Here is a 25534-nt window from a genome sequence, read left to right as displayed (position 1 = left end):
GACCTGCACCGTGTGCTTGGCTCCGACGAGGAAGTGCCGCCACGCCTTGAAGGCTGCATGTATGGCCAGCAACTCCCTGTCCCAAATGGTGTAGTTCTGCTCCGCTTTGCTGAGTTTTCTGGAGTAGAAAGCGCACGGCCTCCAGTCCCCCTGGTGGTCTTGCTGCAACAGAACGGCTCCCACGGCCCTGTCTGAGGCGTCCGTCTCCACTCTCATGGGCCTGCTGGGATTTACGTGCAGTAGGTTCTCTTCGGAAGCGAAGAGCTGCTTGAGCTTCTGAAAGGACTGCTCTGCCTGCTCCGTCCAGATGAACCTCTTCTTCTTGGAACTGAGGGTGTCGGTGATGGCCGCTGTCTGCATGGCGAAACCCTTGATGAACTTGCGATAAAAGTTGGCAAAACCGACAAACCTCTGTACTTCCTTCCTATTGCGTGGGCTCTTCCAATCCAGTACTGCACGTACCTTGGCACCGTCCATAGCCAGTCCCTTGTCGGACAGTTTGTAGCCCAAGAAATCCACCTCCGTCTTGTCGAACTGGCACTTCTCCAGCTTGGCGTACAGCCTGTGCTCCCGCAGCCTCTGCAGAACTTCCCTAACATCTCTCTCGTGAGCCTCCGGCGATTCCGAGAAGATTAGGATGTCATCCAGGAAGCAGACGCACTTCTTGTAGAGGAGACCCGCCAAGACATGATGCATGAAGGCTTGAAAGCAGTGGGAACCATTTTTTAATCCAAAAGGCATAACTCTGTATTCATAAGTGCCCAGCGGCGTAAACATGGTTGTTTTCCACTCGTCGCCTTCCCGTACGCGAATGAGATTGTACGCTCCGCGCAGATCCAACTTGGTAAAGATGCGACCCTTCCTCACCGTCGCCAGCAGGTCATCGATCTTGGGCATAGGGAATGCTGAGGGCTTGGTCTTGAGGTTCAAGAAGTGGAAATCAACGACCAGCCTCTTTTGGGGCGTGTCCCGCTTCTTTACAAAGAACACGGGACTGCCTCCTGCCGCCTTGGACTCCCGGATGAATCCCCGCTTCAGGTTGTGATCTATGAACTCCCTGAGCTCTTGCAATTCATCCTCAGACATGGAGTACAGTTTCCCCGTCGGGAGCGTCGCCCCGGGCAGGAGGTCGATCTTGCAGTCGTAGGGTCTGTGGGGTGGCAGCTTATCCGCCTCTTTCTCGCAGAAGACCTCCAAAAACTCCTTGTATTTGTTAGGCACCGCTTGCAACATGCCCAAGTTCAGCTGTGGTCCATCCTCGTGCCCCTCATCTTCCAAGTCCGCCAGGATGCAGTGTTCTGCGCAGTAAGAGGAGCCGAAGGTCAGTTGCCGCTGGTACCAAGCTAATGCTGGGCTGTGCCTATCCAGCCAACTCATTCCCAACACTATGGGCGTGTCTGACAGGCGGGTGACGTTGAAGCTGATGACCTCACGGTGGTTTCCAATGCGCATCACCATTGGCGGCGTCTGCTGTAGCACTTGCCCTCCCAGTAGCTCCCTGCCGTCCACTGTGACGACTTTCAGAGGTACCGCCGCTGGCAGAAGGGCTATGCCATGTTGCTGGAGGAACTGCATGTCTATAAAATCTGCATTGCTCCCCGAGTCTACGGTGATGGGAATTTCCACCAGTAGCCCATTGGGGAGCTGAAGGGATGCGGTGAGCTGCACTACTGGTTTGGGTGGGAGGGGGTCGGTGGGCTGTAAGATCCCTGGGGATTGCTTCACTGACTTGTCTGGCTGGTCCCCAGAGATGCCATCTCCAGCCAGACAGTGGAGTTTTCCTGCTGCGACTCCCTCTGCTGAATTGCGTCTGTTACTGTCGCTGCGGCTGCAGTATGCTTGTGAAACCGCTGGGGACACTCTTTTGCCATATGCTGAGCACTGTCGCAGATGTAGCACTTCCTGGTTCCTCTAGGAGGCTTCATCTTGACTGCTCCCGGAGTTAGGGCTCCGACTGTGGAGTGAGCCTTAGCACCACCTATCTCCATCGGCTCCTCTCCCCCTCCCAGCGGAGGCATGGATCGAGCGCGCGCCGCCTCCTTGGGGAAGGGAGGCAGTCCTTTCGCTGGCGTGCGTCCCAAATGCCCTTCCTCCCTGCCCCAAGGGCGTCCTTCCAACCGAACCCCAATGGAGAGTGCCCGTTCCACCACTTCCTTGGTGGTTTGGGGTCTTCCCCCCCTTGCGATCTCATCTTTCACAGCTCCGCTCAACCCCTCCCAGAACAGGTCTCTGACGGCAGGCGATTCTTTCTCCCAGGCTAGTACATTCACCAATCCGAAAAAACGTGCATGATATTGCCTCACAGTGGCTTTACCTTGTCTTAGTCCGTGAATCTCCCTCCTAGCGATATCCACATCAATCTCAGATAAAAAACACGCATCCATCACTTTAATGAAGGCAGCCGCATTTTGGAGGGCTGGATCCTTGTCTCTCCATAGATTGCGCAGCCACGATTTTGCCTCCCCCCGCAAATGCGAAATAATAAATCCCACTTTCTCTCCCTCATTTTTAAAGTCTTTGTCAAGCAGCTGCAATGTATAAATCACATCTGCTCTGAAGTTAGGATACTCCTGCAGGTCCCCATTGAAGTGAGATACCAGGCTCCCTCCTCTGTTTCCCAGCCCAATCCCTTCTGGTCTGGTGGCTGGGAGCCTCTGTGTACTTAGCACTTCTAACCTGGTTCGCAGATCCTGGCAGGCAGCAGCTGCTTCCTGTTCTTTCTTTCTGGAAGCCGCAATTTCTGCAGTCAACTGCGTCACTGCGTTTTGCAAACTCGCTATCCTCTCTTCGGTAGTCATTTCCCTGTTTTTCGTGAGCTCGCGAAGCACCAATCTTCACCCCTCGCTGCTTTCCCGCACTCCACGAGGTTGCAAAATTGGTGAAAATGGTGAGGGGACTTACTGTCAGGACTGCCGCTAGGTCCCAGCTCACAGAGGACCAACGCCCAGTGGATATTATATACAAAAGTCTTTATTGAAGTTTAGTTTCCATTTCCAAGCTCTGGGCGCGCAGGCCCACGTCTTAACGCTAGACCGGCTAAGTCCCCTCTGACTCACTGCTCCACCCACACCAGTTTAAGATTCTAGCCTGGCTCCACCTCTTGCGCTGCTCTTTCCTGCGTTGGGTCCTTCTGCCCTCTGGGGTTCCCTCCTTCCTGGACTCCTCTGACGCGGAGCCTCCTGAGTCTTGCCCCTCCCTCCGGCGGGCTTTAGGACCTGGCTCCCTTCCCGGGCTCCCCGCTGTGCCGCGCTCCTGTACATTTGAACTTGGCGCGCGCGCCCAGCCGGTGACTTTCCTTCTGACCGTTTCCCCGCTTCCTGATGTGGGTGTTGCCAAACCTGACTCCTCTCCTCCCTCTGGTGGTGAGGACACTGGTCCCGACTCCTGGGACTCCCCCTCCCCACTGCGCTCTGGTGGAGACGCTGGCCCTGATCTCCAGCTGCTGTTCAGAGACTCCCCGCTGGCCCCTCCCTCTTGAGGTTTCTCCCTTGGAATCTCCCTTGCTCTGGCCACCGGCGCTCCCTTCTGTGAGTCCTCCGATTCGCTAGAGAGGCTTGTGGAATAACTCTGGCCACTGTCACTGCCTGCGCCCCCCTCGTACTCCTCCTCCTCACTCTCCATTTGCTCCCCCTCCTGTGTCTCTCCTTCTGAACCCCTGACAATGGGGCATAGGAATTTGTTCACATTTTTTTTTCAAAATCTAGTCCGGCCCCCCACAAGGTCTGAGGGACAGTGGACCGGCCCCCTGCTGAAAAAGTTTGCTGACCCCTGCAATAGCTTAACCCCCTGCAAGGCAAGAGCCACAACTTCCTTCCTTTCCTCCCTCGCCAGCCGTTTGCAGAGATCGCCCGCCTGACAGACGTGCAGGAAGGGATCATCGTCCGCTGCATCCAGCGCCTGGACGAGACCTGCCGAGAGATGCGCAACGCGGCTCGCGTCACCGGGGAGCCGACACTCCACGCCAAGATGGAGGCCGCCTCCAACATGATCAAGAGGGACATTGTCTTTGCTGCCAGCCTCTACACCCAGTGAGGAAGGGGGGAGCACCTTCGGCTCTTCCCACCCCCCTCAAAATGCACCTCTCTCTGTTCCCAACGTCTGAAAAGTTGTAATGCGTCTTGCAGGTATACGCAATAAAATATTAAATTTTTTTGCTGACTTAAGGGGAGTGGGTAATTTCCTTCTGACACATGCAAAGGGCGAGGCTGTGTTGGGTTAGGGTCTGTTGGCGACGGAGGCCCATGCATAGCACTGGTGACTCTCAACTTGCACAGGGGCTGCATTCTGGGGATTGCTCCCAAAAGAATATTAAAAACACGATCAAACATCACATACTTCTCTAAAGAGAGTTGCCTTCAGATGTCTTCTAAAAGTCAGTTAGTAGTTTATTTCCTTGACATCCACAGGGCGCCACTACCGAGAAGGCCCTCTTAAAGGGAAGTTTTCCTTCTGCACATATGTTTTCCCTCTGCACATAACTGTTGCATTATAGGGAAGCATTGCATCTCTTTCTACACATAACTGTGGCCTTATGGGAAGTCTTGCTATGGGAAGTATTGCTTCTTTTCTCTTGCATTCTGGGAAGTCTCGCTTATAATCTTCTCTCTGTTTCTGCACACACTGTACGAACCTGCTCCAAACACCAAGACATTCCCTCATCGCTCCGTTCACCTAAAGTTCATGGTGACTTGTACTCCATGCATAGCTGACCACATCTATAGAACTTGATTATTGTATTCTTTCATGTTATGATCAATCATTAGTAATTGTTTCATGCCATATTAATCTTTAGTTAGGAGGTTTCATGCTTGTCTAGTCCCAACCTCGTTTCCCAGCCTTTAATCTACCAGTGATTAATGTTCACATGTAATTCCCACCCCTCACATGTAATTCCCGCCTTGCATTTGCATTAACCAATAGGCAATGAGTTTCTTTGTGTTTGTATCAACCAATCAGCCACAACCACACCTGTGGCAATGTTTGTAATATTCAATAAAAGAGAGTTCCCGGGGCTTCCCCGGCAGACGCCTCTCACATGACACCTACTACTCGTCTCCCGTGATTTTCATTCCTACACCCTCTGCCTGGTTCCCTGTAACCTCACTTCTCACAGTGAGGGAACCACCAGAAGGCCCTTGGAGCTGGACCTCAATGTCCAGGCTGAATGATGAGGGTGGAGACGCTCCTTCAGGTATACTGGGCCAAGGCCATTTAGGGCAGGCATAGGCAAACTTCGCCCTCCAGATGTTTTTGGCCTACAACTCCCATCATCCCTAGCTAACAGGACCAGTGGTCAGGAATGATGGGAATGTAGTCCCAAAAACATCTGGAGGGCCGAGTTTCCCTATGCCTGATTTAGGGATTTAAAAGTCAGCCTAAAGCCCAAAATCACATATAGTCAAAACACAAAGGTGAGTGGGATTGCCAAATTCTTTTTTTCCAGATGCCCACCCCCTTCTATCTTTGTTGTTAAAAAAATTTGCCAAAGCTGAATGCACACAAGTTAAATGCATGGAAGGTGCGAGTTTCCTGCTCTTCCTGGGCTTCCATAGCTATCAGGTCCCAGAAGGCTTATATAAAGGCCACAACTCTGTTTCTTCCCAACACCAACCAAAAAACAGAAGTTCCTCATTTAGGGAAAATCCAATGAATAATTTTAAAGAGAGAGAGAATACAGCTTTGGGATGTGGGGCTTGGGGGTAACCTGGCTTGACAGCAGCACTTTATTTTTACTTTTTTTAAGGATCTCTACCTTGCGAGGTCTGTTGCAAGCTCCCATCAGATGTCAAGGAAATAAAAAACTACCTGATTTTTAGAAGACACCTGAAGGCAGCCCTGTTTAGGGAAGTTTTTAACGTTTGATGTTTTATCGTGTTTTTAATATTCTGTTGGGAGCCGGCCAGAGTGGCTGGGGAATAAATAATAATTTTTGTTATATTATTATAATAAGCTGGAGAGCACTCAAAAAAGGTGAATGTGATTTGAGGCTGCATTAGCAGAAGTGAGTGTTTCACTGTTATCCTGCACTACTCAGACCTTGTCTGGAGTCTCATTGGGTCCACTGCTGGAGATACTACTTTAAAAAAGGAGGATGTGGACAAGTTGGGTTCATGGGAGGGCAATAAAGACAATCTTATGGACGGTAAGCCCTGTGAGAAAAGGTTGAAGGGCATGTTTAACCTGGAGAAGGCTGAGGGGGAAGACGCAATACTGCTTTTTAAATCTCTGCAGACCGTTGTGTAGAACCAGACAAAGGCTTATTCCCTTATGTGAGCTGCCACGGATCAAACTTACTTACAGTGGTACCTCGGGTTAAGAACTTAATTCGTTCCGGAGGTCCGTTCTTAACCTGAAACTATTCTTAACCTGAGGTACCACTTGAGCTAATGGGGCCTCCCACTCTGTTCTCATCCTGAGGTAAAGTTCTTAACCCAAGGTACTATTTCTGGGTTAGCGGAGTCTGGAACCTGAAGCGACTGTAACCCAAGGTGCCACTGTATTGACAAACCACCTCCCTCTATCCCCACTGTCCTTAAAGAAGCCCTTACTGATAAACCAGAGCAAGACGCAATCCCTTCACTAAGCACTGCTAGGAGACATTTGTGTTTACGATAATAGTTTATTGCCCTGTCCCTCCTTCATTGTGATGATGTGGGGGGGGGGGTAGGGGGCCCTCCCAGGCACGACGTCCCTGACTTTCTGAGCACCAGGTGCCAGCCTCCTTGTGTCTGCTGTGTGTGTATGTGTGTGTTTAACCGCCCACCCTGCGTTGCCCACTCCAGATACAAAAAAATCCAGCTTCTCCCTCCAGCTGCAGCCCATCAGTCTGGGATGTGCGGAGTCGAGGGCTTCTCGCTGCTCAGCGCCTCCACGTACCAGTCGGGCAGGAAGGTGTGCTCAGAGTCCCGGTGCACCGTGAAGGAGACGGGGTGGCCAGGCTCCCAGGCAAAGAGGTGGACCAACCTGGAAAAAGGAGAAAGCAGCAGGTACAACGTGAGGATCCTCTGAAAGGGAGGCTAATAATAAATAACAATTTTTTATTTATACCCCGCCCTTCCCGGTTCGAAAACCGGGCTCAGGGCGGCTAATAACAAATTTAAAACACTTAATTGTCAAAGCAGCATAAAATACAGTGTAAAAACTTGAATACAGTGGTACCTCGGGTTAAGTACTTAATTCGTTCTGGAGGTCCGTTCTTAACCTGAAACTGTTCTTAACCTGAAGCACCACTTTGGCTAATGGGGCCTCCTGCTGCTGCAGTGCCGCTGGAGCACGATTTCTGTTCTCATCCTGAAGCAAAGTTCTTAACCTGAAGCACTATTTCTGGGTTAGCGGAGTGTGTAACCTGAAGCGTATGTAATCTGAAGCGTATGTAACCAGAGGAACCACTGTACAGTATAAAAACTTGAATAACAATAAAATTCAAAGTTCAGAAATCAATTTAGGGGAAATCCATCTAATAAGCATTAGATAATCCCCAGGGCTAGTTGGCTGAATTTGTCCTAGTTGGGCCAGCGAGGAAGCCAGGGGAGAATTAGCTGTGGGATCTCAGAGCGGGTGATCTTCATAAAAGGGGAGGGGGAGGGAAGAGAAGGGAAGGGAAATACAGTCATACCTCGGGTTGAATGCGCTTCGGGTTGAGCGTGTTTGAGTTCTGGGTTTCGCCGCTTGCGCAGACGCTCAAATGAAATGACGTCACATGCATGCACAGAAGCGGCGAAAAGCAACGCGTGGGTGCGTGCGCAGACGTGCTGTGGCTAGTTAAGTTTGCTTCTAGATGCGAACGGGGCTCCGGAAGGGATCCCGTTCATATCTAGAGGTACCACTGTAAAAGATCAGGCTGAATTCAAATTAAAGGCCAGGCGGAATAGCCAAGAAGTTGCTCTCCCTTGCTAGGAGGCCCACTTTCACTCTAGTCTTCCCATTTCGTTTTCCTCCTCTACTTAACCGGCCGTCATCAGCCTGCTCCCCTTTGGACTGCAAACTCCCACTGGCCTCGGCCACCATGACTACTTACTTTGGATTGTCTTCGGTCACCACTTTCTTCACAAAGCCGAGGAACGCTGCGCAAAAGTTCATGCACACCGCCGGCTTCCAGCAGCCCGGGTCCTCCTGCCCAGGAGAAAGGAGGGAGGTTATTTTAGGGGTGATACAACCTGGAACTGCCTTAGGCAGAGACTGGCTCCTTGGTCCCTCTAATTCAGCCTTCCCCAAACACAGTTCTGGTGCTGAAAGCCAATGCCCGAGAGGAGCAGGTGTGTGTTTTCAGTTCTGAAGTGCGCACCTGACCACCTGTGCTTCTGTACCTAAACTCCTGCTTTGTCCCGGCGTACCTTGGGAGTTATGGTGAACGAGCAATTCATCAAGCCTGAAGTCTGCCAGCTGACTGGCTCTTACAGCAACCTCTGTGGAAGATGCACTTTCACTTTGAGTGCAGTTTCACAGGAGTTCCCTGTAACCACTGATCACCCGTTGAACCCTTATAGAGAGCCGCTCTGGAGGAAGAATTAGTGCACCAACCCGCCCCACCTTTTCCCTTGGAGCCGGGAGAGGTTAGGATGAAAGGGAGGAATCCAAGATCTCAGCCTGGCTGGACTGGGCTGGACTCACCCTAATGAGCTGGAAGATCTTCATCGTCTCAAATGTCTCCAGTTCCACGATGGAGCCATCTGGCCCCCGGTACCCGGCCACGATCCGAGACACTCCGGGCAGAAAAGACTGAGCCCACCACTTGATCATCTTGTGCCTGGGAAGAAGAGAGAAGCTGGCTCATCCAATCCCTCTGCCCTCTTTGGCTGCCCTCCTTGAGATCTCACGAGCGCTCGGCCGTCTTCCTCCCCAAGTACTGATGCTACGCTCAGAAACAGACTCGAGGTCTGTCTTGGGGTGGAGACGAAGGGCTGCGTCCAACAAAGTCATCAACTTCCTTCGCCTTGCCTCATGTGCCACCCCCCCAAAAGAAATCTGTTCTGGGGATTTCCCCCAAGCTCTTAAAGTGGATGGGGGGGAGGCTTTTTGGGGGGAGAGAGTCCTGTTGCAAAGACAGAAGTTCTTTGTAGGATACAACCCCTTAAGGCCCGCCAGATGTTGCTGGACTCCAGCTCCCATCAGCCCCATGCAGAATAGCCAGTGGCCAGGGATGGCAGGAGTTGTAGTCCACTAACACCGAAAAGGGACGCGGGTGGTGCTGTGGGTTAAACCACAGAGCCTAGGACTTGCTGATCAGAAGGTCGGCGGTTCAAATCCTTGCAACGGGGTGAGTTCCCATTCCTCGGTCCCTCCTCCTGCCAACCTAGCAGTTCAAAAGCACATCAAAGTGCAAGTAGATAAATAGGCGGGAAGGTAAACGGCGTTTCCGTGTGCTGCTCTGGTTCACCAGAAGCGGCTTAGTCATGCTGGCCACATGACCCAGAAGCTGTACGCCGGCTCCCTCAGCCAGTAGAGCGAGATGAGCGCCGCAACCCCAGAGTCGGCCACGACTGGACCTAACGGTCAGGGGTCCCTTTAACACCGAAAAGGCCACTGGTCCCTTGCTTATTTAGGCCATCATTCCATTAAGGCTGGGTGATATATTGTACCAAACCATATTGGGACATATATTGTCCCAAGTCCATATTGTGCTATCGGCTTCATAATTTTGGACCTGGCAATATATTGCGAATCATGGTGTGTGTTGTGGAAAAATCACAAAGCGGGAAAACCATGAAGCCAGCCAGTGCCTCTACATAGCTCCATCCTTGTTACAGACATCATGATATATACCTGGTGATATATCATGATGCTGAAAACCAGATAATAATAATTTATTTTTTATACCCTGCCCATCTGGCTGGGTTTCCCTAGCCACTCTGGGCAGCTCGTAAGAGAATATTAAAAACCACGATAAAACATCAAACATTAAAAACTTCTCTAAACAGGGCTGCCTTCAGATGCCTTCTAAAAGTCAGATAGTTGTCTATTTCCTTGACATCTGGTGGGAGGGCATTCTACAGGGCGGGTGCCACTATTGAGAAGGCCCTCTGCCTGGTTCCCTGTAACCTCAAATCTTGCTGGAAGGGAACCACCAGAAGGCCCTCAGAGCTGGACCTCAGTGTCCAGACTGAACGATGGGGGTGGAGACGCTCCTTCAGGTATACAGGACTGAGGCTGTTTAGGGCTTTAAAGGTCAGCACCAACACTTTTAATTGTGCTCGGAAACATACTGGGAGCCAATGTAGGTCTTTCAAGACCAGTGTTATATGGTCTCAGTGGCTGCTCCCAGTCACAGTCTAGCTGCCGCATTCTGGGTTAGTTGTAGTTTCCGGGTCACCTTCAAAGGTAGCCCCACATAGAGTGCATTGCAGTAGTCCAAGTGAGAGATAACCAGAGCATGCACCACTCTGGCGAGACAGTCTGTGGGCAGGTAGGGTCTCAGCCTGCGTACCAGATGGAGCTGATAAACAGCTGCCCTGGACACAGAATTGACCTTTGCCTCCATGGACAGCTTTGAGTCCAAAATGACTCCCAGGCTGTACACCTGGTCCTTCAGAGGCACAGTTACCCCATTCAGGACCAGGGAGTCCTCCACACCCGCCTGCCTCCTGTCCCCCCAAAACAGGACCTCTGTCTTGTCAGGATTCAACCTCAATCTGTTAGCCGCCATCCATGCTCCAACTGCCTCCAGACACTCACACAGGACCTTCACCGCCTTCACTGGTTCTGATTTGAAAGAGAGGTAGAGATGGGTATCATCCGCATACTGATGGACACCCAGCCCAAACCCCCTGACTGTGTTATATGGTCTTGGCGGCAACTCCGAGATACCACCCAGACCTACCTCCTTTTCCCCAGCACGGTCAGGCAGCTGCCTGCATGCAGGCTGCAAGACCAGCCCTCTGCTAACAACAAATTAGAAAGACAGTAAGAGGTCCAGTCCTCTGACAGAGAAAGTGGTTAAAAGGTTGAAGACATCTTCCTGGGGGGAAATTACTAAGGGTGAGAGAGCCACCAGCAAGCACACGTTTTTTAAAAAAATCTTAGTAAGATCCCCTGAACTTTGCTGTAGAGACAGTCCGGGACTCTCATACACCTTATTCTGAGTCTTAGAAAGAGGAGCTGAGAAGTGGTAGATTTGCATTCCGGAAAAACGGCCTGGGTGGCATTACGGCTAGGCTGGTTGAAGGCAGAAGCCTGTTTAAGGCGATGGGGGAGAATCCCTGAACTTCCAGGCGATACTGAACTCCTACTTCCATCAGAACCTAGGCAGCATGGACAATAGTCATGACTACTGTAAGTCGCTCTACGCGGGGCTGCCCTTGAAGCTGTCCTAGAAACTCCAGCGGGTGCAGAATGCTGCAGCGAGGCTCCTCACGGGGTCTCTGCCATGGGAGCATATTCACCCAGTGCTTTTCCAGCTGCACTGGCTTCCGGTGGAGTACTGGGTCAGGATTCAAGGTGCTGGTTTTGACCTTTAAAGCCCTTCACGGCCTAGCACCCTCGTATCTACGGGACCGCCTCTCCTGGTATGCCCAATGGAGAACCCTAAGGTTCATAAATAGCAACACCCTAGTGATCCCAGGCCCTAAGGAAGTTAGATTAGCCTCAACCAGAGCCAGGGCCTTCTCAACACTGGCTCCTGCCTGGTGGAATACTCTGCCTCATGAGACCAGGATCTGATTTCTTTCTGTAGGGCAGAGTTGTTCCACCTGGCCTTTGGCTTAGAATCAGTTTGATTCCCTCCCCCTCTTTCTTTTTCCTTTCTCCTCCTGTGAAGAGGCTGCATCCTAATGTTTTAATGTTGTATTCTAATATTTTTTTAAATTGTATTTTAATCAACTTGTTTTTATTATTGTTTGTTAGCCGCCCTGAGCCCGGTCTTGGCTGGGGAGGGCGGGGCATAAATAAAAATTTGTGGTGATGATGATGATGGAAGTTGTAGTTCCGAAACGTCTTTGCAGTACCTGGGGGGTTTTTTTTTGTGGAAAGGGAGAAGACTCCATAGTTTCCCTGCTTTTCATCTCCCCGCCCACCTCACCTGTAAAAACTCTTCCTCTGAGCTGGGCTATGCATGACTTTGCTGGTCTTCAGCTCCACGTAACAGCTTGGAGGGTCGGGCCAGGGGCTCCGGGGGTCCGTGCAGTCCACCTCTCCCGAGAACAGCAGCGAGTGGGTTCCCAGCCGGGTCCGGATCACGATGCAGAAAGCCTCGTTTGTGTTCACCACCCCCGTCGGATCCGGAGTCCCGTCTGGAGTATCTGGAGCAGAAGAAGAAGAGTTTGGATCTGATATCCCGCCTTTCACTCCCCTTCAGGAGTCTCAAAGCGGCTAACATTCTCCTTTCCCTTCCTCCCCCACAACAAACACTCTGTGAGGTGAGTGGGGCTGAGAGACTTCAGAGAAGTGTGACTGGCCCAAGGTCACCCAGCAGCTGCATGTGGAGGAGCAGGGAAGCGAACCCGGTTCACCAGATTATGAGTCTGCCACTCTTAACCACTACACCACACTTGCTCTCACAATAAGGAGACATTTACTCCCATCTTCTGGGCGATTCGCATTCGAGAAAGGGGGAAGACTCCCTAGCAAAAGACACAGCACACAACTTCCGACGCCTCTGTAATTCAACAGGTTAGAAGTATATTTTAAGCTCATTAATTGGTTCTTGGATTTGTTCAGGCCCTTTTGACGACCACAGTTGAGAGTGAGTGTTCTCCAGAGACAAAAGAGGCACAATGTGGATCTGTCTGATCTTTTAAAGCCATCCAAGTTGGCAGCCATCACTGCATCTTACAACATTGAGTTCCATAGTTCAACTATGCACTAAAGAACTCCCTTCCTGTGTTTATCCTGAGTCTCTCACCCTTAGGCTTAAAGGGGATGAACCTGAAGATCTTCTTATGATGAGAAAGGCACACCCACTTTTCCACCCCATGCAGCCTTTTTCTACCCGTCTTATGCCCCCAACTACAACTTATTATCTGATGCTTATTTCCCCTAAATTGATTTTTGAATTTTATTGTTATTCATGTTTTTATACTGTATTTTATGCTGCTTTTACAATTAAGTGTTTTAAATTTGTTGCTAGCTGCCCTGAGCCCGGTTTTTGAACCGGGAAGGGCGGGGTAGAAATAAAAAATTATTATTATTATTATTATTCATCTTTACTCTAAAACAGTGGTTCTCAAAGGGCATGGCAGCAGAGGATGGTAAGCATAGTGGGGAAATTCAAGGACTATCAAATATTTCAACATTTCAATGTAGTACAGTATAGAAATAATCGTTTTTATTTGCAAAATATGGATATCAAAATGAGAGCATAAAGTGAGGCTGAGGACAATCCTAGCTGTGTTTTCAATGTATTTCTTAATCGCTTAAAAATTTGCAAAGGCACGAGCAAATTTTTATTCTGAAAGTGTGGCCCAGAGGAAAAATGTTTAAGAACCGCGGCTCTAAACTGAAAAGCTCCGATTTTGATTCATTTATTTTATTTCTATCCCACCTTTCCTCCACGGGGCTCAAGACGGCGTACGTGGTTATCTCCATTTCATCCTCCCAACATCCCTGCAAGGTAGGCCAAGAGAGAGTGACTTGCCCCAGGGTCACCTAGCGAGCTTTGTGGCCGAGTGGAGGCTTGAACCCTGGTATCTCAGGTCCTAGTCCAACACGCTAACCACTACACCACATTGGCTCTCAATACCGCTGCCCAAAACCGAGCCGTACGCTCAGACCAGGCATTGCTGTCAACTTACAGATTTGAAAATAAGGGACCAGCAGCCTCGAAAATATTTTTTTTTTTTTAATAAATTTTTATTAGGAGTTTTTACAAAATAAAGTACAAAGATAAACAACCTTTCTTTTATCTCAACAGAGTTTTCATGACTTCTTTGGACTTCCTCACATCTCCCGCTGCCATTTTCATCATCATAAATTTTTCCCAGCAATTTATCATCTAGTTTGCAAATTTTATAACCACTTATTTAAATATAATCCTCTGTAAATTAATTTCTCTTAATCTCACTTTACATCCCATTTCGATCCGATTTTGTGGTGGCCAATTATTTATGATCAAACATCCTACTTAACTTTCCACCAAATCACAATATTTTTGTAAATAAGTCTTAAATTTCCTCCAATCTTCTTCAACCCTCTCTTCTCCCAGGTCTCGAATTCTGCCAGTCATCTCAGCCAGTTGCATATAGTCCATCAGCTGCATCTGCCATTCTTCCAGAGTGGGTAAATCTTGAGTTTTCCACTTCTTGGCAATAAGTATCCTTGCTGCTGCTGTTGCGTACAAAAAGAATGTTCGATCCTTCTTTGGCACCATCTGGCCGACAATGCCCAGGAGGAAGGCCTCTGGTTTCTTAAGGAAGGTATACTTAAATACCTTTTTCAGCTCATTATATATCATTTCCCAGAAGACCTTCACCCTGGGACAAGTCCACCAGAGGTGAAAGAATGTTCCTTCATTTTCCTTACATTTCCAACATTTGTTGTCTGGCACATGGCATATTTTGGCTAGTTTAACTGGGGTCATGTACCACCTATATATCATTTTCATTACATTTTCCTTCAGAGCATTACATGCCGTGAAGTTCATCCCCGTGGTCCACAACCTTTCCCAATCCTCAAACATAATATTATGCCCAATATCCTGTGCCCACTTTATCATGGCCGACTTAACCATTTCATCTTGTGTATTCCATTTCAACAGCAAGTTATACATTCTTGAAAGTACTTTAGTCTTAGGTTCTAACAATTCTGTTTCCAACTTCGATTTCTCCACCTGGAATCCTAGCTTTTTATCCTTTTTAAAAATTTCTTGAATCTGAGCGTAATGTAACCAGTCTCGCACTTTGTCTTTCATTTTTTCCAAACTCTGCAATTTCCAATTGTTGCCCTCTTTCTCTATTATTTCCCAATATTTCGGCCATTTGGCCTCCATATTGGGTCTTTTTCGGGCCTTAGCCTCCAGAGGTGATAGCCATCTTGGAGTTTTATTTTCCAATAGGTCTTTGTATTTTGTCCAGACATTAAACACTGCTTTCCTGACAATATGGTTCTTAAAGGCCTTATTGATCTTAACTTTGTCATACCATAAGTATGCATGCCAACCAAATGCATTGTTAAAACCTTCTAAATCTAACACATCAGTGTCCTCTAGAAGTAGCCAGTCTTTTAGCCAGCAGAAAGCTGCGGCTTCGTAGTACAACCTTAAGTCTGGCAGGGCAAAGCCCCCTCTTTCTTTCGCATCAGTTAATATCTTAAACTTAATTCTGGGCTTTTTGCCCTGCCAGACAAATTTAGAAATATCTCTCTGCCACTTCCTGAAGCACTCCGTCTTATCCACAATTTGCAATGTTTGAAACAAAAACAACATCTTAGGCAATACATTCATCTTAATAGCAGCAATTCGGCCTAACAAAGAAAGCTTCAATTTTGACCAACTGTCCAAGTCTCTCTTAATTTCAGACCAACATTTTTCATAATTATCCTTAAATAGACTCAGATTTTTTGCTGTTATGTTTACCCCTAGGTACTTTACTTTTTTAACCACAGTTAGTTCTGTTTCTCTCTGAAACCGTTCTGACTCTGCATCTGTCAAGTTTTTTCCCAACACCTTAGTTTTCTGTTTGTTTAGTTTAAAGCCCGCTACCTGACCAAAATCCTGAATCAATTGTAACACTCTTTTTGTACTAGATTCTGGCTCTTGCAATGTCAAAACAAGGTCATCTGCAAAAGCTTTAAGTTTATATTGTTTCACTCCGATCTGAATCCCTTGCACCAACCGGTCCCCTCTAATCAAGTTCAAGAGCACCTCCAGGACAGAAATAAACAGCAAGGGGGAAATCGGGCAGCCTTGTCGTGTCCCTTTTTCAATCTTAAACTCTTCTGTAACCACATTGTTGACTATCAGTTTTGCCTTTTGTTCTGAATAAATCGCGTCAATCCCATTTTCAAAACCCCGCCCCACTCCCATTTCTTTTAAATTCCCCTTCATAAATTTCCAAGAAATGTTATCGAAGGCCTTCTCCGCGTCTATAAAAATTAGAACTGCTTTAGTGTTAATATTTGTTTGCAAAAGTTCCAAAATGTCAATAATGTTCCTTGTATTAGCAAATAAATGTCTTCCTGGGAGAAAGCCTGCCTGGTCTTTATGAATTATCTCATTTAAAACTCTTTTGAGTCTTCCTGCCAAAACGTCAGCAAATATTTTGTAATCCACATTTAAAAGGGAAATGGGACGGTAGTTCTTAAGTTGTGTCTTTTCAGTTTCTGATTTTGGTATCAATGTGATGAAAGCTTCCTTCCACGATTCAGGCGCCTTCTTTCCCTCCATAATTTCATTGCTGACCTCCATCAGTGGTTGAATCAAATAGTCACTTAATGTCTTATAGTACTTGGAGGTCAAGCCATCTGGCCCTGGAGACTTGCCCAACTTCATATTCTGAATGGCCTGTTCTATCTCTAGTCGTGTTATTTTACTATTCAGGAGTGATCTATTTTCTTGTGATAGTTTTTTAAGTCCATTTTTCTCCAAAAATTTTGCAATCTCTTCCTCCTTTTGTGGCCCTTGAGTGTATAATTTCTTAAAATATTTCTGGAAACATTTTCTAATTTCCACCGGGTTCTGAATATTCCTTCCTTCTATTTCCAAATTTGTTACTATGTTCAGCTTTTGTCTCTTCTTCAACTGCCAAGCCAGCAGTTTCCCACATTTATTAGCCGATTCAAATGTTTTTTGTTTCATTGATTTAATCTTCCATTCTATTTCCTGATTTATCAGTTTGGAATATTGTGCCTGATGAAGTTTAATTTCTCTCAAAATCGGCTGTGACTTCGGGTTTACTCTTAGTTTCTTCTCTAACTCTTTAATTTTCCCCAAAATCTTGTCCTTTTTCTCATTTTGTAGTCTTTTCTTTATGGCGTTCTGTTGTATCAAGAACCCTCTCATCACAGCTTTGCTTGCGTCCCAGATTGTTCTTTTTTCCACAGCAGTGTTCAAATTTATCTCAAAATAGTCCTTTATTGTTTTTTCGGCCTTCTTGATAATCTCCTGATCTCTAAACAAGTTGTCATTCATCTTCCATCTAAAGGAGCCGGTTGGTAATAATGTCATGTCCATTTTCAACGCGTTATGATCGGAGCAGGTCTTTGGGCAGATTTCCACTTTCTTCACCTTAGGAGCCAGACCTCTAGAAATCCATATTTGGTCAATTCTTGTCCAAGTCAGTTGGGCTTCAGAGAAAAATGTTCCTTCTTTCCCTAAGGGGTTCTTTGTCCTCCATATATCAATCCAGTCCATGTTGTCTGTCATTTCAAAAAAGGTCTTTGGTAGTCTGCCTTCTTTAGTAACCTTTTGGCTTTGTGACCTATCCATGTTTGTAGAAACGATCCCATTCATATCTCCCATCATAATGATGTTATCATAGTCCAGATAATCCAGCATAATCTCATGCAACTTCTTGTAGAATTCTGATTTCCCTTCATTTGGAGCGTAGATTCCTAATATCAAAATTTTCTCTCCTTGGTGCTGTATTTCAATTGCCAAAATTCTTCCATGTTCATCTTTAAATAAAAATTTTGGTGAGAGGCTCTCCTTTGCATATATCACCACTCCTCTCTTCTTAACTAAGTCCGAAGATATAAATTCTTGGCCTAACCTTTTATTTACCAATATTTTTCTGTGGAGCCTAGTCACATGTGTTTCTTGTAAACAAGTAATGTCTAGTTGCTCCTTTTTTAATATGTGAAAGATTTTCTTCCTTTTTTCCGGACTGTTACAGCCATTTATATTCCAACTTAAAAGTTGCAGAGACATCCTGGATAGATCTGTTTAGTTTCCTTGGGATGGTGTTTTGTTCTGTGGGTCTTCAGGGTTCTGAGGTACAGGCACCTGTGGTGGTTCAGACCCTGAGGGTAGTTCAAGTCCTTTATGAAGGTCCTCTCCGTAGGCAGTCAAAAACTTATCCCTATCTTCCAAAGTTCTAATTTTAATCTTCTTCCCTCTAAAGGTAAAAGATAGTCCTTGGGGAAAGTCCCACCTAAAGATGATTGAGTTACTTCTCAGCAGTTTTACTAAGTCCAAATATTCAGATCTAAGATCCAACAGCTGTTTAGGAATGTCCTTAAAAATCTCAATTCTTTTGTCCGAAATGTTCAAGGAGCTTCCGTAGTGCAGGCCCAAAATCTTGTCCCTTTCCTCCTTTGATCTCAACGTAATCAAACAGTCTCTGGGCCTTTCTCTCTTTGTAAGTCTTCCAAGTCTGAAGGCTGACACAATTTTAAAGTCTTCCTCCTCTAGACCCCAGAACTTGGAGAATTCTTTGGTCAGAAACTCAGCTAGATTACCTTCTTCCACTTCTGGTATCGATCTTATCCTTAAATTAATCTCCCTGTTCCGAAGTTCCAACATGGAGAGATAGGTCTGGTGTTCCCCAACCTGCTTACTGAGCGGCCTTACTTCTTTTTCCAACTCTCCCACTCTTTGGCTGGTCTCTTCGGCCAGTTTCTGATTTTCACCTGCAGCCTCCTTCAGTTGTCCGATTGCTTGTGCATTCTGTGCAACTTGCCCAGATAATTTGTTTAAAGTTTCTGTATTAAGGTCAATTTTCGCAGTTTGTTGATCAACTTTCCTCTCCAAAGACTCCAATTTCTCAAGAATTCTCTCTAATACAGAACCAGATCCTCCTGAGGCCATCTCTTCTAGTTGTAAATCCTCAGTTTCTTCCTCCCCTGCCTGTGACAGGGAGGTAACTTTTTCCTCCGAGGGCAAAGTGGGCACAGATGATCTGCGTGCTTGTGAGGCTGCAGTTACGGTTGTCAGAGTTGTTTGTCTGGTTCTTAATCCCTTTCTTTTTGCGCCACTCATTCCAAAGTTATCTAGCAGTCAAGGTCAAGCTGAGTTATTCCCATGGGAAAGCTACGGCCCAGGTGGTAGCAATCAAACAGAGCAGCCTCGAAAATAAGGGACCAGAAGCCAAAATAAAGGATTTTAGTCAACCAGCTCCAGAGCCAAAGGCAGAAAGCCCAGCCAGCCCAGCAGCCAAACAAAGCCTCAAGCAGTGGTTCCCACAGCGCAGCAACCCGGCAAAGGGGATGCAGCAAGGAAAACCACCATCACCTCTCCGCTGGGAAGCGCTGAGCAAAGGCGAGTCCCCAGGCAACGCAGCCGATTTGACCAGCACAAGGCATGGAAGCTCCACCCCCAGTCGTTCTTAGACTCCTTATTGGGTGAGCAACGCAGCCAAGCAACACAGTTGGAGCCTCCCTCCTCCCTGGCCGGCAGGGAGGGAGGGAGAGGAGCTGCTTCCTTTGAAACCCGGGAAATTTAAGGGACATCATCAATAAGGGACAGCAGCGGGACACGGCGCTGGGATAAGGGAATTTCCCGCCAAATAAGGGACGGTTGACAGCTATGGTTTAGAGGCCTCTGGCATCCTTACCAGAGCACATGTACTGCTCAAACTTGTAGCCCATGTACATGAGCTCCTTCAGCAGGTCCGTGCGCTGCTCCCGCTGCCTCCGGGCGGCCTCCGTCTCAACTTCGCTGATGTACAGAGTCCCGCGGAAGAGGCTCACTGCCAGCAGCCAACCGTCCTGATTTTCGTAGGGCGTGGTCAGCACTTTGGTGAGATGCCCCCGCCACGTCACAAAGTCGGCATTCAGTGGCCGCCTGCAAAGCGGGGAGAGACAAAACTGTTAAAAAGAGCAAAGCACGAGCTGCAGGGGCCGTTCCTCAGTATTCTAAGGCCGACAAAGTCAAACTCTGGTGAAAGCAGGGGTCACCAAGGAAGCCCTAATGGGCACATAGGAACCTGCAGACACCACTCTGCATATGGTTTTAAGAAGACATCTGAAGGCTGCCCTGTTCAAAGAAGTTTTCAGCCTGTGCTTTTACTAATTTTTTTGTTGGGAGCCACTGGGGCAACCCACTCAGATGGGTGACATAGGGACACGGGTGGCGCTGTGGTCTAAAGCACTGAGCCTCTTGGGGCTTGCCGATCGAAGGTTCGAATCCCTGCGACGGAGTGAGCTCCCGTTGCTCTATCCCAGCTTCTGCCAACCTGGCAGTTCAAAAGCACGCCAGTACAGACTATGAAAAGCAGTAGAAATATGAGATGATCAGAGCTCCCCCGAATATTTGGATTATTTGATATGTATAATAATTTGGAAGATTGAATGTGATTTGATTGGATTGTTAAAATGGACAACTTAATAAAAATGTTTCATTTTGTTTTGTTTTTTTTAAAAAAGCACGTCAGTACAAGTAGATAAATAGGTACCGCTGTGGCGGGGAGATAAATGGCATTTCCATGCGCTCTGGTTTCCGTCACGGTGTCCCATTGTGCCAGAGGCGGTTTAGTCCTGCTGGCCACATGACCCAGAAAGCTGTCTGTGGACAAACGCCGGCTCCCTCGGCCTGAAAGGGAGATGAGCGCCGCAACCCCATAGTCGCCTTTGACTGGACTTAACCGTCCAGGGGTCCTTTACCTTTTTAATTGTGTTTTTACTATTTTTTTGTTGGGACGCACCCAGAGTGGCTGAGGCAACCCAGTCAGACGGGTTATTATCATTATTTTATTAGTATGGATAGTGGCAACACGAGAACAGGGCCTTCTCTGCAGTGGCTCCCCATTTGCAGAGTGCTCTCCCCAGGGAAGCTCACCTGGTGCCTTCCTTGCACACCTTTAGACGCCAGGCAAAACGCAGAGGGAAAGATCATTGCTCAACAAAGCAGCACTCGCATTACAGGTGCACGGTCCCCAGTCTGATTGTTGACCTCCCGATTTAAAAGGACCAAATGGATTGGCCCAAGGTCCTGGGGAGCTATTTCCAGTCAAGGCTAGGCAATGCTATATATTAGATGGTCTGGCTTGTGTTTGGTTTTTTTTGTTTAAATAAATAAATAAATAAATTCTGTTTTTATTATTTGTGCTTTTATCTTGCATTTTTATGTTGTGAACCGCCCTGAGATCTATGGATAATAAATAATAATAATTTATTATTTATCCCCCGCCCATCTGGCTGAGTTTCCCCAGCCACTCTGGGCGGCTCCCAATCGGGTGTTAAAAACAATACAGCCTTAAATATTAAAAACTTCCCTAAACAGGGCTGCCTTCAGATGCCTTTTAAAAAGAAGATAGCTGCTTATTTCGATGAAGGGCAAATTTAATAAATAAAAATAAATAAAATAAGAAGCAGCTTCCTAACAACGTAAGCAGAGCGCTGCCGGAATGGCGGAGACGAAACATAGTCCATTTATATACCATAGCTGTCAACTTACAGATTTGAAAATAAGGGACCAGCAGCCTCGAAAATAAGGGATCAGCAGCCAAAATAAGGGATTTCCCAGGCACAGGTATGTTCAACTTCTGAGTCCCTCCGAGCCAAAGGCAGAAAGCCCAGCCAGCAGCCAAACGAAGCCTCAAGCGGTGGTTCCCACAGCGCAGCAACCCGGCAAAGGGGATGCAGCAAGGAAAACCATCGTCACCTCTCCGCTAGGAAGCAATGAGCAAAGGCGAGTCCACAGGCAACACGGCCAATTTGATAAGCACAAGGCATGCAAGCTCCACCCACCAGTCGTTCTTAGACTCCTTATTGGGTGAGCAACACAGCCAAGCAACACAGTTGGAGCCTCCCTCCTCCCTGGCCAGTGGGGAGGGAGGGAGAGGAGCTGCTTCCTTTGAAACACAGGAAATTTAAGGGACATCATCAATAAGGGATAGCAGCAGGACACAGCGCTGGGATAAGGGGCTTTCCCGCCAAATAAGGGACGGTTGACAGCTATGGTATATACTAGTCCCCGATAACCTGATCCTCCATTAACCCTTCCTTTCTCTTATGCGGGGAGAGAAAGGAAGGAGAGACAGACCGAGAATTGTGCCCTTCCTCACCCTTTGTCCTCAGTCTGCAGCTGCTTCCGGTTATGGGTGATCCACCTCAGCAAGTGCTCCAGCCCCTCGCGGACGGTCTCATCCTGCTTCACATAGCGGTCGCGGTAGCCGTCGCGCAGGTCGAAGCCGGGGGAGGGGCCTTCGACAGGGGGCGGGGCATAGTAGCGCAGGCGGCGAGCGTCCCCGTGGTAACAGCGCTGGGCGTCCAGGGAAAAGTGTCCCAGCTGAGCCGGCCGCCGGTAAAAGGGGAAAGGGGCATCGTAGCGAGACGGAGTGACGGGCAACGTGAGGGGAGCCTTGGCATCGCTCCTCTGGCGCTTGGCGCCGCAGTCTCTGGGCGTGTCGTCCTCCCGGTCGTGAGTCCTGGTGTCGAGAGCGGTCTTCATCAGGGCCTGCAATCGACAAGGGAAAGAGATAGTAAAACACTCCGAAAAAGACGCCCTTGCGTGGTCAGATAACCGTGTGATTAAAACGGTTTCTTTAATGCTCTGCTTACCCCTCTCAACAAGAACATGCACTCAGAAATCGCATCCTTCAGCACATATAAGTCGCACCCACAAACAGTGCGTTTGGGAATCCTCTCAAGCCACATGTTAAATGGTCAGGGGCGAAGGGGACATCTAAACTCTGGGCCTTTTGCTATTAAATTCACAGAGCTGCCGAGTTGAAAGGGACCACGAAGATCATCCACCGTATTTTTTGCTCTATAAGACGCACTTTTTCCCTCCTAAAAAGTACAGTGGTACCTCAGGATGCAAACGGGATCCGTTCCGGAGCACCGTTCGCATCCTGAATGAAACGTAAGACGCGATGGCACGTCTGCTCTTGCCGCTTCTGTGCATGCGCGTGACGTCATTTTGAGCGTCTGCACATGCATGAGCGGCGAAACCTGGAAGTAATGTGCTCCGTTACTTCCGGGATGGCGCAAAGCACATACAACCCGAGGTATGACTGTAAAGGGAAGTGTGTGTGCGTCTTATGGAGCGAATGCAGGCGCAGCGATCCCTCTCGCTGTTCTTGCTTCTGGGATTCAGAATACTTTTTTTCTTGTTTTCCTCCTCCAAAAACTATGGTCTGGTGCGTCTTACAGAGCGAAAAATACGGTAGTTCAGACTTCCCCAAACTTGTGTCTGCAACTCCCATCAACCTTAGCTAGCAAGACCAGTGGTCACGTCCAACCTACTGCAGCGTAGGACTCTTTCACCCAACATGGGACTCAAACTCTGAGATTAAGAGTCTCATAAGCAATCAAATACGCACACATGTGCACACACACACATACGTATTCTCCTACAGAGCTTTTTATTAAATGCTTCACATTTTTATCTTTCATTTTCAAATTTTAATATTATGCCTTTCAAGGCAAAGCCTACCCACAGCAGCTTACAAAAACAAAAGCTAACAATATTTTACATACATGTCCCCTGGAAACCAGGGGGGGTAAATAAGATTCAAAGAAATAAAAACATTCTGAGTTCCAACAACAGGGAGTGAACTCAGCCTCCTTATATCATAGACTGACAGAATTGGAAAGGATCCCTGAGGGTCATCTAGCCTGACCCCCTGCAATGCAGGAATATTTTGCCCAACGTGAGGCTCAAACCCATGACCCTGAGACAGGGTCTCCGGCTCTACCGACAGAGCTATCCACTTCCCTGTGGGAACATCTCTGATGCCCTTACAACAATCCTTTCTGGCAGGCCAGTCGCAATGCTGGGCCGCATTATAAGGGGCGCTTTCTCACAGTAGCAGGGAAGTATTGTTTGATAAGATAAGCAGGAAATAAGCAGCTATCTTATTTTTAAAAGACATCTGGAGGCAGCCCTGTTTAGGGAAGTTTTTAATATTTAAGGCTGTATTGTTTTTAACACTCGATTGGGAGCCGCCCAGAGTGGCTGGGGAAACTCAGCCAGATAGACTGGGTATAAATATATTATTATTATTATTATTATTATTATTATTATTATTATTATTATTATTATCACTACAGTGGTACCTTGGGTTAAGTACTTAATTCATTCCGGAGGTCCGTTCTTAACCTGAAACTGTTCTTAACCTGAAGCACCACTTTAGCTAATGGGGCCTCCCGCTGCCGCCACACGATTTCTGTTCTCATTCTGAAGCAAAGTTCTTAACCTGAGGTACTATTTCTGGGTTACAGGAGTCTGTAACCTGAAGCGTCTGTAATCTGAACTGTATGTAACCCGAGGTAAGGTAAAGGGACCCCTGACCATTAGGTCCAGTCGCGGACGACTCTATTGGCTGAGGGAGCCGGTGTACAGCTTCCGGGTCATGTAACCAGAATGACTAAGCCACTTCTGGCAAACAAGAGCAGCGCACGGAAATGCCGTTTCCCTTCCCACCGGAGCGGTACCTATTTATCTACTTGCACTTTGACGTGCTTTCGAACTGCTAGGTTGGCAGGAACTGGGACCGAGCAACGGGAGCTCACCCCGTCGCAGGGATTTGAACCACCGACCTTCTGATCGGCAAGCCCTAGGCTCTGTACAGTGGTACCTCAGGTTACATACGCTTCAGGTTACAGACTCTGCTAACCCAGAAATAGTGCTTCAGGTTAAGAACTTTGCTTCAGGATGAGAACAGGATGAGAACAGAAATTGTGCTTTGGTGGCACGGCGGCAGCAGGAGGCCCCATTAGCTAAAGTGGTGGTTCAGGTTAAGAACAGTTTCAGGTTAAGAATGGACCTCCAGAACGAATTAAGTACTTAACCCGAGGTACCACCGTATTATTATTATTATTAGATAAGGCTGTCAATGGATGCTAGTGGTCATTCAGCCACTCCTCCATCCAGGGGTCGGGAACTGCCTGCCACACGGACTTGCAGCAGCGGCTCTCCAGGGGTACCGGCAGCCCAGCCCCCCGAGGCCAGGGGCTTGTTGAACCCCCGGACCTCCTTGCACGCCAAGCAGACGCGAAGGCTTGGCGGTGCAGCCAGCAACTCAAGCGGAGGCTGCTTCCGTCCCTCGTTTCCCGCCATTTCTTCTTTCCCATGCAAGTTTCCACCCAATGCTGGACCGCGGGGGGAACCTCAGCTCACCTCTCCTCCTTCTTCTTCCCCGCAGTCTTCAGCCGCAAAACCTAGGCGCGCTCCCCCCGGGAGAATGCGCGCAGCACATTCACACGCACTTTCCTCTTGTGCAAGGGACCCAGGAGTCCTGGTCACACCAGCACCCACTTGGGGGAGATGCCCAAAGATGTTTTTTGACCTCTCCCTCCTCCTCTTGCAGTCAGGGAAAGACAACCCACCCCCATAAAAAATAAATTTTAAAAAATCAGCCTTTCATTTTTGAGCCCTCCCAGCTCCCGTACTTACCTTCTGTGACGTCATCGCAGGACACCGCCGATTCGCGCTGCCGCGGAGAGAGAGGCGGGGACGCAGCTCGCGCGTCTCCTTTGTGTCACCAGCCAAACAAGATCCGAGCGCCCGACATCTTGCTCAAAACAATCGCTGCGTTCCGTTCCTTCGGCTGCTAAGGCCGCACGGCGATGGCGTCATCACAGGGCGCCAGTCGGGAGGCGAAGTCAACGCCCTTCCCATTTCCTGCCCACATACACAAACACCCCAGGAGGTGCCACGCAAAGCGCGGCCGGCAGGTGGCGAGCGCGGCCCGCCTTCTGCCTCCCGCGGATAAAGCCCTTTTTT

General features: G+C 48.2%; 3 protein-coding genes across 4 annotated transcripts in view; 1 reads left to right on the top strand and 2 right to left on the bottom strand.

The window, feature by feature from the left end:
* SKIC2 (SKI2 subunit of superkiller complex) overlaps positions 1 to 4158 on the top strand; it is a 51575-nt gene extending 47417 nt beyond the window's left edge. The window contains exon 29 of the mRNA XM_083723239.1: positions 3832 to 4158. Within this exon, the coding sequence (XP_083579365.1) occupies positions 3832 to 4032 (201 nt within the window). The 3' untranslated portion in view covers positions 4033 to 4158. The remainder of the gene's footprint in view (positions 1 to 3831) is intronic.
* LOC310837988 (E3 ubiquitin-protein ligase TRIM11-like) overlaps positions 1 to 25534 on the bottom strand; it is a 1016249-nt gene that overhangs the window by 125693 nt on the left and 865022 nt on the right. The gene's annotated exons all lie outside the window — the stretch shown is intronic.
* On the bottom strand, positions 6600 to 25443 carry DXO (decapping exoribonuclease). Of its 2 annotated transcripts, none has more exons than XM_083724880.1 (7): positions 25205 to 25443; positions 21870 to 22261; positions 19419 to 19648; positions 12014 to 12233; positions 8611 to 8746; positions 8018 to 8112; positions 6600 to 6963 (listed from the first exon to the last, which is right to left on the bottom strand). In XM_083724880.1, exons 1-7 carry the CDS (start codon positions 25217 to 25219, stop codon positions 6822 to 6824), a joined length of 1230 nt encoding a protein of 409 aa, XP_083581006.1. In that variant the 5' UTR covers positions 25220 to 25443; the 3' UTR covers positions 6600 to 6821. The 2 variants fall into 2 exon arrangements, with proteins under 2 accessions (XP_083581006.1, XP_083581007.1); XM_083724881.1 differs by lacking the exon at positions 25205 to 25443 and adding an exon at positions 24929 to 25198.

Source organism: Podarcis gaigeae, assembly GCF_964106915.1.
Source record: "Podarcis gaigeae genome assembly, chromosome: 2".
Lineage (NCBI taxonomy): Eukaryota > Metazoa > Chordata > Lepidosauria > Squamata > Lacertidae > Podarcis > Podarcis gaigeae.
The sequence above is the reverse complement of the archived record's forward strand: the minus strand, read 5'-3'. Positions and strand labels throughout refer to the sequence as shown.